The 10,736-nt window shown below is 48.2% G+C and overlaps 1 protein-coding gene across 1 annotated transcript; it reads left to right on the top strand.

The window, feature by feature from the left end:
- The first annotated feature begins 461 nt into the window (after positions 1 to 461).
- Positions 462 to 10,464, top strand: LOC149352340 (uncharacterized). The gene is made up of 5 exons (XM_089577142.1): positions 462 to 553; positions 2,595 to 2,692; positions 6,698 to 6,750; positions 8,520 to 8,656; positions 9,825 to 10,464. Exons 4-5 carry the CDS (start codon positions 8,520 to 8,522, stop codon positions 10,084 to 10,086), a joined length of 399 nt encoding a protein of 132 aa, XP_089433268.1. The 5' UTR covers positions 462 to 553; positions 2,595 to 2,692; positions 6,698 to 6,750; the 3' UTR covers positions 10,087 to 10,464.
- The last annotated feature ends 272 nt before the right edge of the window (positions 10,465 to 10,736 follow it).

Raw genomic sequence — 10,736 nt, 5'->3', positions numbered from 1 at the left:
ACGTTAGACTGTAAAGCCAAAATGTGCTCAACCCGTCGCTGATGCGCGCGCGGAGAGCGTACGCTGTCTCGGAGACAGCCAGGGGCGACGCGCCCGAGGCGAGCGCCTCGCAAGGTGACCCACCTCCGAGGTGGCTGGTCGCGGGTCGCCGTCGTGCGGCAAAGCCTCAAACAAACTCCCCACGCGCATGTCTTCGGCCTGCGCAAACAAAAAAAAAAAGCGATGAAAGAGGGGACATCGTGAGATTTTTTCTCCTTTTTTTTTTCAGAGAATCGTGGGTTACTTCGCGCCTCGCATACTGTTTAGTTGCGGGCGAGAGAGAGACAGAGAAAAAAAAAAGAAACAAGAACCGCCGCTGTTCTTGTGTGGAAGCACCGAGGCCGCGCAGTTCTCTTCGCGCACCCCAGCCTCTCGCGGAACAATTATTCAGGGAAGCTCTCGGCGCGGCGCCTTTAGCGCGACGTCGTTTGTGTAGCGTGCGGGAAGTGCGTGCAGCTGTCTTTCCAGAGGCAGCGCTGAGCTTTCAACTCATGCGCTTTTGACCTGCCAGTAGGTAAAGTATTGAGCCTGTGTGTTCCTGTACAAGCGTGTGCGAAAGCCGAGCCCTTGGCCGGCGTCGATTTTGCAGCTGCGTGTTACGCCCGAGCACCAAGCCGGCAGCTGCGAACTGCGCAGTCACATTCGTGCAGCGTGATTTGCAGCTGCTGCCGCCGTGGACAGCCTCGGGCTCTTTCGTCCGCTACCCAGTAACGGCGTAAACCGCTGTTCCTTTTTCGCGCGTACTTTGTCGCTCCCAGTTAAAGGCACCGGAAAGCGAATGCGCGCATATGTATACTAGGAGATGTTCTCAATTCCTTACATGTCAGAAGTCTCTTCGGTTGGGCTTACCGGACGTGGAATTTTTCGTGTCTTCTTATTTAAGCACTTGCAGCTTTCTTCCGACGATTTCAGATCTTATTTTAGATCTTATTTTAGCGCATCCTTTATGACACCGCATAGCCACGACTGCGCTGTATCCAGTAGAAACGACGACGAGCAGAATTTGTTGCAGCCATGAGTCGGGAGCATCCTTTTACCGTGACGAAATAAAGTGGTCATCAATCTAAATTATCGCTTCTTTGCTGTTTCCCGAAGGGTTGTCACTTTGAACCCTCATTGGTCACTATAGGGCTTGAGTTATTATTGGTTGATTTGGAATTCCCTTGAAATTCTTGGGTTTTATATTTATTACCAAATGAACAGCAGCGCTGTAACGCGCGTCACTAAGAAAAAAATATTCCAGCACTTCACAAACATAGTTGCACACTTACAAATTTACGTCACGTTTTAGCATTATTTCTCGCTCTCAGTTTGCACACCGAAGCAGGCAGTGCTAAAAATAAAATATTGTTAGTTTGTGCCTATACGGGAGCGAGTGATCCTTTCTTATGTCCTGTTCTATGGAAAACTCACGTTGGTTACGCGGGCGTTAACGTCCTGTCGCTGCACGTGGACCACGAGGACACCCGTAGTGGGGGGCTCCGGATTTATTTCAACCTCTCGGAGTTGTTCAAAATGCACTTACATCGTCATCGGCTTCCTCGTATGACGCTACTTGCAGCCGCGTGTTTACCACAGTTACTACGCATGCGGAAGGAGGGCTATATAACGCGCTTGTCTACACCGTTATCGTGGTGCTCCCAGTGCATTGCACGCGAGCTGCGACAGCCATGACGTCAAACAAAGCATAACTGCAGCTCTTGTATATCCAGGCTTAACCAGAGCCAAGCACTGCCAATTTTTTCCATTTCCCATCCGTCGTGGTGGAAGTTAGGAACGCGCAGAAATTCTGCGGGAACGCTGTTGCTGGCGCGCTATTTGTGATGCATAAAGCAATGTCGTCGTGGTGGAAGTTAGGAACGCGCAGAAATTCTGCGGGAACGCTGTTGCTGGCGCGCTATTTGTGATGCATAAAGCAATGTGGGCAGAAGGCAATGTGACCATTTTTTTTCCCCCAGGAATGTTAACTGAATCCTATATTAAGCACCAGAGGAACCACTCTGTAGCACAGCCCCGCTACGTTCTAAGGCGCTGTTTACAGCGTACCATTTCTGCACTAATGACTAGCACGGAATAATGTTTTGCGCATGCCTGTGATGAAGGCGCCGCACATTACGACCGTTGGAAAAAAGGCATACCACATGCCTTCCAATACCGACGAAGATTCCAGGCTATGAATGAGCATTCTAAGAGATCACCACGCAGATCGGGCACAGAAATTCGTGCCATCAGGTCACCTTTATAATAATGGTAGCTCTTCCGTTCTGGTACCATTCTTTGTTGCGTGCGAAAGCCGCAGCGGTTTGGGCGGCACTTAAAAGAAGGGCAAAATTTGCGATGTGCTCACTCAAAAGGAGCGCACACAAATTATGAGAGTTGGAAAGCCGCCTGAACAAATTTATAGTCCCAAGAGGGCCGCCTTCAAGATTCAAATGTTTCGCCGATGCGCAGCTGTTACCCACTGTTTTAAAATAGGACCCACAGCTGTTTCCTAGTCTGCCGACAAAGATGCGGCGAGGTTGCTTCGCTGAATTGCTTTGTTCTTTCTTACCCAGATGGGGCTCCTGACTGGAACTATATTATTTCTGCTTTCGCTTCAAGCAGGGATGGCCCGGTCTTCAAACAGTGAAGTTATTAATCAAGCCACAAAATGGTGAACGAATCTTGCATGTGCGATTATAAAGCTCCCAGTAATATGCTACTTTAATGCGTGCTCGCACAAATACGATTCAATAGAAAGTTCGCTTTCTCGCTTCTTTCTTTGCTAATACCTTTCGCACTCCTGAGGAAGACAATGATCATCGTCACATTGAAGATAATACAACCAATACAAAAGAAAAATTTCCTTCCAGGAGGAAGGCTCTATCCTCTATTTTTCTCGTTTCGGGTGAGTTTGGTGCCGCGCATTCAGCAAGACTAGCTCCTTTAACCCTGCGCGCTTGCTTGCTGACTGCCCTTGTGTTCGGAACAAAGCGGTGGAGAAACTGCTTTCGAAACAACCGCAGTATAAAGGTTTCATATAGTGCTGACTCAGGGCCATTCTACTGTCTGAAATTTACAGCAGTGAGCATGTACACGAGTTTACTGCCCGTCTCTTTGGACGCTGCAGCTGAGCGTATACCACAGCGCCAAAGTTCCAAGACGCTCGTTCGCTGAAATATTCCTCCGAGTGAAAGGTGCTGCATAGCGAATTCGTCGCTCCTTGCAATATGCAATCTATCGCAGTCCGTTGCTCTTGATATCACGAGACTGCTTTCAAGTGCGCGGACCTGGAAACATTTGTTTCTGGCCTCTTGACATGACTTAAGATTTCGCTGTATACTAAAATGCTGGACAAGTAGAAGCAATATGAGAGTGAACACGGGAATGCATGGCCTCCGAGCTTCGCAAAGCGTTGCCGCCGACAGCCGACGAAAATGGACAGTAACAGGGGCATGCGCGGAAAGAGCAGCCGACCGTGCTTAGTGGGCATGCGCCTTTGCCGCCAATTCTCGCCGCCTCTCGGCGACAGCGGTCAACGAAGTGCGGCAGCGACCATGCGCTCCCGTGTTCCCTCTCATATTGTTTCTACCTGTACATATATATTACACGTATTGTGCTAATGGTCAGCTTGCTGTTATCAGGTTTTCAACAATATTGCGGCACACTTCTTGCGATGTTTTCAAATGCTCTGTGGCCACTATGCAGGGTGTTTCACCGAAGACTTTACACAATTTTTAATAAAAAATGGTCTTTTTGAGTTATAAGAGTGTTTTTTTCCGGTCATCAGTGTATTACATCAGAATACAGCTAAGACGTGCTAACTAGCAGGTTGGTTAATTAATAATGAATAGTTAAATTTTTAACTATTACTGTTAGGCTCCTAAATTATTCAGAGGCGCGTAGCCCATCGTAATTAATATCCATATCAGTTTTAGTTCATGATGAAAAAGGGGGCGCAAACAAAACGGAGAAAAGGAAAGAATACAACAGGACGAGCGCCTTATCTTCTTTCTGCTGTCTTCTTTCCTTGTCTCCGTTTTGTTTGCGCCTCCTTTTTCATTTATGAACAGCTTCCAACTCGCCCAACTTTCCATTCAGTTTTTAGTGTTTCGAAAATGCGGTTACCCTCGGCACTGTGGCCCAACAAATTCTGGCTTCATCGCGCCAAAGCACATGCGCTTTCGAGAAGCTTGCAGGCAAAGCAACCTCTCCAGTGCACGTAACTCGTCGAAGTAGCCAAAATTTGTTGGGCCACAACGCCGAGGGTAACCGCGTTTTCTAAATCATAAAAATTGATATGGATACCAATTGCAGTGGGCTGCGCGCCTCTCAATAATTAAGAAGCCTAAGGGTAATGGTTAAAGAGTTAGTTAACAATTCAATATTAGTTAACCAGCCTGCTAGTTAGCATGCCTTAGCTGTATTATAATGCTACACCGCTGAAAATGCTATGCCTAAAAAGCGTTCTCCAAGCTCAAAAAAGCCTATTTTTGAAACTTGTGTAAACACTTGAGTGAAACACCCTGTATACTCGCGCGGCCTCAGCGGTCGCCAGGCCATATTACCGCACTGTCCATGAATAGCTATAAGGTATGCAGTAATAGTTCAGCGACACTGGCTAGCAGGGGCAACAATCGCCCTTGCTGCGAAGAGCATCAGAACACCAAAGGCGCCGCAGGGAACCCGCCACACACCTCGGCGACAGCTCTGACCAGGAACGCAGTTGCTGTCAAACTTCTGACAAACATGCAAGTGCATGAAGATTCTCATAAAAGCTGCACTTCCATGGTTGGAACCAATACAAATAGAAAGAAAATATTTCGTGCTCAAAATATCGTGAGACCGCTATATCGGGCGCCGGGGAAGGAATGAAGAGTTGCTAGTGACAAGGACCGCCCGAATACCACTTGTCTTCATAGTACGGCACAAGTCGCTGTACTCGTGCGTTGGTTCTCGAGTTGTCTCGCAAGCGCTGCAAGTTGAGCCGCCGTATAGTGTCACAAAGACAGACGGTCCAAGCGCCCACGTCCTCCTCTCTGCCTGGGTCAGAAGCAAAATTGGGTCTTGAAGAATGTCGCTACAGGAAGGCGCTTTCAGCAACGAGTGAAGACCGGCAACGCAGCGCACGCTATGCGTACAAGGAAAGTCGAGTGTTCCGACACGATTCGCCACGGGCCCAGCACACGTTCTTGCGGTAAAACACGGCGCACTATATAAGGTCTCCCTCGTACTTGTCGTCCGCTCAGTGTACCTCCTCTGGCCCAGTGTGCTGTGGATATACACAAGTTTCTCTGGCTCCTCGGACTCGACGACTACAGCAAGATGTGCCAAGCAGCTAGCACGAGCGTCTTCGTTGCCGGTAAGGTCGTCTACGCTCGGCGCTGTCGTGTGCGATCCGGTGCTCAAAATCTGTGTAAGAAACTTGCTAAGTAACCGCACTGTCAGTCATCGACACCAGATCAGTGTGAAATGCAACTCTGGAGCATTGACGGTATGTTACTGGTTCCGAGCTGTTCAATGCGCGGTATGAGGTTCTACGTAGTCATTACAGGCAGAAACAACGTCCGCCTAGCCACAAATATCAGCCAGCCGCCGCAGTGGCTAACATGTTATAATGCACGGATGCTGTCCCGAAAGATGCAGGTTAGATCCTGGCCGCGGAGGGCGAATTTCGATGGAGACGGAATGCTAGAGGCCCGTGTACTGTGCGATGTCAGTGCACGTTGGAGAACCCCAGGCGGTCTAAGCTATGCGGAGCCCTTCCCTACGGCGTCCTTCATACCCTGAGTCGCTTTGGGATGTTAAACACCATAAAACCAAACCCCGAACATCAGCCACATATGATTCATTCCATGAAGCTTTGATACTGAATTTCACATGCTTTTTGTTCCTTGGCCTTCAAGTCAGGAATACTAAGGTCATGCTTATTATTCCTGTCTTAAAGGGCATTATATACATCTCTTCAAAGATTGTTGCATTTGTATAACTAAGCCACGTTTCGATTACTGCTACTTTAAATTGCTTGTCGGAATATGTTGTTCTTGATTGCCTATATACCCCTTTTATTTTTTTTTGTCTCTCCCTCAGCACTCTTCCTTATACATAACACTGCACGAAGTGAGGAGGAGTCGTTCTGTAGAGTTTTTTTCGCTCTTACGTGCGCACTGCTTCTCTCACGAGAAGTATATGCCTTCACCTGGCAAACTATGTCTTTCACGAGTGTTTAAACCTATACTATAGTCATGCCGGTGGTTTGTATAGGAAGCAGTCACCCAACAATAATGGAAACAATGGCAAAAAGCGGTTGTTAAGCAAGGAGTTTCGTTTCTCTTTCTCTTAAAAAAAATAAATATCTCATTACTCCTTGTCACTTCTTGGGCCTCATGCTGCTAATAATATTCTTGCAATCCATCGTTGCGTGCTCTGAGAATCAGGCAAGTGATTGTCCGCAGAACGTTGCTGATGACACTCGACAAAGAACTAAATACAATGCCGGCAAATAAAACTTTCGCATGAGCATTACTGAAGAAACTTCATCTGTCTGAGGCCAAATAACTACCGGTCGGTTTTCTCTCTCGCATCTTGTCCGCATGCCATACGCTTTCCGCAAGTGCCGCCTATCTAAATACCGTTTAGCTGTTCACGCTTGTTGACGGAAATATATCTCCATTTCCAGGTCTCCTGATCCTTTCTTTCGTCTCTGCCCATGACGTTGCTGAGGAGCTCAGGGTAAGTTCACCATGACTAATCGGTGCTTGAGGCATGGCGATGAGCTAGAAGCGGCAGCCGCCGCAGTTAAGCTTCGGTTTTCAAGTGTTTCGTGACTGCGTTCCAACCTGAAACACACTGATGTATCGAAAGCTGCCGGAATCATGATGCAGGGTGTCCTTCAGGAGTTCAGCGAGACCTGTTTATTACTGTATCCTCCTGAGCAGTTATGAAACCTGATTTATTCATTCACCTATAAGCAGCCGCGTGAAACAGCGGGTACAGAAAGACCATGTGAAAAATGTCTTGGCTCCGAACACTTGCCGTATGATCGAGCACAGAGAACAAGGATACGCCACTTGATATCTACAGGCATGTTTCCGCCACCCTGTATATGCCGAAGTAATAGTGTGGTTCGACGTAAAAAAAAAAAACAATTGGTGCCAAACCGAAATTTTAATATTTAGTGGTAATAATGCCCTTATTGCGTTCAGTACCCACAAAACGGGCTATGAGCAAAGCGTTGTGTGTGGCTTCGAAATATTCTTAACCCCATTCGGTATATCAACGTGCCCCCGAGTGCCACTAGTCCCGCTTTTACTCACTCCGTCCCGGCTTTATCTGTTTATAGATTTTTACGTACGAAAGCAACGCTCTGAGCCATCAGGCATGCCGCCGTAGAGAGCTGGCGGTTAATATAGACTACCTGGTCATTCACGCGCGCTAGAATCTTACCCCATGGGCGCTTTTACATTTAACCTCGATCGAAATACGGTCGCTGCGGCCGGGATCGAGCCATCTACTTCGTTTCGGCACCCGAAGGCCATAACCAGTTGGTCGCCGCATTGGAGATGCGGTCGTCGTGGTTAGGGATCTCACCTGCGCTACCTGTGGATGAAGCTTGGCTGTTGCCCAGCAGCAGCAAGCTTTAGCCACAGTGCAACAGCTGCACGGCCCAACCACTATTAGGCGAATTCAGACATTTTTAAAGACCACTTTGTTGTAGGTTAAAACGTAAGAAGTAAAGTGTCATGCTTTCATGACTTCGACGTTCTTACTGCCCTCGGTGCTGCGCATGGATGGAACCTGACAGGTTTTTAGCTTTCATTGTAAGCAAAAAAAAACTGCGGTGCAGCTTCGACGTTGCAAGCTAGTCGAAACACTGTAAGCAGAGTGAAGATGCCGAGCGTTCGGCATATCTTTTACCTTGATAAAGGTTCCCTTGTTGCCCGTCTCGAAACAGAAGCGATGGCGGCAAGCGCAGGCGCATTTTGCAATGTTTTGCAGTATGCGGATCTGACGTTGCAGCGCATAAAATTAAGTGTCCTTTCAACGGGACACTGTGAGGCTCATCAGGTTTTGTTCAATGAGGGTGCTCATTGATTTTAAGCGAACGCTGTGCATGCGCCTAATGCGAACTTGACGGCGGTTGTCATCACGGAAAGTTGACTCAGATGCACGGTGCGCCCTAATATAAGCCTTCGAGCAAGCGCAACGTTTTCGCGAGGGAAAAGTTGGTTTCACAAAGTGGATAGTTTTCTCTTTGCAAGAGAGGAGCTTGTTGTCCGAAACTGGGTACATCGCTAAACCACAAAATGGGCGCGGACATGGTATGAGAAGGGAGAGTAACCAGCTCTGCTTCCGTCCAACTACGTGCCATGCCCGCGTCCGTGAACACCGTTAAGTGAGCGTCAACTACGCCGTTCAGCTTGGCTTTATCCCATTTACCCTGGCCAACCTTGTAACACTGTTTGTGCCCGTCTTGTGATCGTAGTCCATGTGGTGTGCAGATGAAACGCCAGACGTACGCCCTCCCACACGGTTCCGAGCTACTTCTGGAGCCCCTGAGGACCAGGTTTATATGCCGACACGACGGATACTTCGCAGATGTGGACAACAACTGCAGGGTCTACCACATCTGCACTCGGTATGCGAACGCGAACTCACATGAAAAATTACACAGAACTGCAGCACAACTTCTGCAACCAATAATTTAAATATGAAGTTCGAATGTCAGTGAGAAGTACGTGGCTCTTTTGTGGGCTAATATCATTAATAATTATTGTAATACTCATAATCACATCACCATTGATGTCGTTGTGGTCATGGAACAAGAGAGGAGATAGCTCGGCACTTATAACCTGAAGGGGCACCATGCTCACCTGCCTCGGAAAAGTGCGATGAGTACTCAGGGAAGGAGATGCAGGCAAATAGAACGTAAGCTGTAGCTCACAGCAACACAAAAAGGAACTGCACGAGGATGCTGAATTGGTCGAGTTGGAGTGGATGCATGTTTGGAAAATTCAGCACGAAAAAGACGAGGAGCACTCGTATTTTCCAAACACGTCCAATGTGCAGGCTTCGGCTGTTAACGACATTCAGCGTTGTACTCACTGTCGCCATGTTGCTTCCGGAGCATGTGGTGTTAAATCTCATTCGTCTAGAACAGGCAGTTTGACATGACAGTTTGCGTTAATAAACCACCGACATAGCTGGCCCCGGGGATTGGTATTGCGGAATAATCCTTTAGCTCATTAGACCACCCGCCAAAGAAAGAGGAAAGGATACAAGATTTCACAGCTGTCGCGCTTAATCTTCAGGACGCCTCGTGGGCAGAGGCAGCTCAGATTGCTTACAGTTCAAAATAAGCTTAGCCCCATTAACTAACAAACGACCAGAAAACTTGCTCTTACAGCTGCACTCTGCTGTATTGAGAAAAGTGACTTTAGGCGTCAGGAAAGCACCAAAATTCAAGTCCTAGTCCTAAATAAACTTGTGACTCTCATACGTAAGTATAGTTTGTTGGTCGTGGCAAAAGTCGCTTGGCTATGTTAGGCGATCGAATTAGTACGCAAAGCAGAGCTGTTGTACAGTATACCTCGTGTAACTTAAGTGCGGTCCTAGTTTGGCAGTACCGCCTGGAGACGTTTGAGGGCTCTGCAATTTCAAGCCAAAGTGTATAACCAATGCGTTACTGTGGTCAGTCATTCCGGTGGAAGTGCGCACGATACATTTTAGACCCCAGTTGATGCGCTGCACAACTGATATCCGGATACAAAAGTAAAAGAACTCTGTGTGCCTCCTATGCCCCGCAGGTCGGCTGAAACGCGCCAGCTGCAGAGGTTCAGCTTCCTGTGCGGCAACCTGACAATGTTCAACCAGCTGACGCTTACGTGCGCGCGGCCCGAGGACTCGGTGCCCTGCCGAAACGCTCCCGTCTTCTACTACGTCAACGACAACATCGGCTACCAGGACTCACCTTTCCTATACGACGATGACGTCAGCAATGCAGACCAGTTCATCCATAACAACAGGCTGCTGCAGGCAGTCAACGCGCTACCCAAGCAGCCCTTCTGAAGAAAGCCTGCCGCACGAGGGCGCACGCGACGTAACGAGTCACGCTTGCCACAGGCCGCCGCCTCGGCCCCATCAGAAGGACGAGCCTCGCTCCGTGCTTCCGCAGAGGCAAAATAAGAGGGAAGATGGACGCTGATGCTGCCGCTTGCTCAGTGAGCCAAGAACAGCGTCAGGAAGCTAGCCTAGCACGGTGGCGGATGTGGCCATGAGCACCACTCAAAAGACGAAGGTCATGTCAGAGTGTTACATTAAAAGAAAATAACTTCATGCCCTTGAAGCAGCTTAGGCAGTGTCAAGAAACAGCTCTACAGGAACGCAGCAGAACCGCGGCACGTAGGGCCCTTTCGGTGACAGCATTAGCAGCCGCCTGTACATATGGCTCCCATTATCGGTTAGAGAAACTAATAATTCATGCTTACGCTGCAGACAAAGGGGACACGTGTAACGCTCGTGAGAAAATGCGGGCAGCTATAACCCCAGCCTGATAAACGGGCTGAAATAAGGTGAACCATTAAAAATACCACCTGAAGAAATGTGTCCTGAATATTATTGTGCACTGAATTTGTTTTCTAAAACGTTAATTTCGAAAACAAAGACATCCTTGTTTATGAGAACTTTTACGCCTCCCGCTTGTAAAATTTGACTGACGT

The sequence above is a fragment of the Amblyomma mixtum genome, chromosome 3, assembly GCF_055824585.1.
Source record: "Amblyomma mixtum isolate Tamu chromosome 3, ASM5582458v1, whole genome shotgun sequence".
Classification (NCBI taxonomy): Eukaryota; Metazoa; Arthropoda; class Arachnida; order Ixodida; family Ixodidae; genus Amblyomma; species Amblyomma mixtum.
The sequence above is the reverse complement of the archived record's forward strand: the minus strand, read 5'-3'. Positions and strand labels throughout refer to the sequence as shown.

Bases quoted from the DNA above. Each gene is read 5' to 3' on its own strand.
- LOC149352340 (XM_089577142.1), top strand. From the start codon at position 8,520: ATGAAACGCCAGACGTACGCCCTCCCACACGGTTCCGAGCTACTTCTG. The intron at 8,657-9,824 runs GTATGCGAACGC...TATGCCCCGCAG, and splicing joins GTCTACCACATCTGCACTCG to GTCGGCTGAAACGCGCCAGC.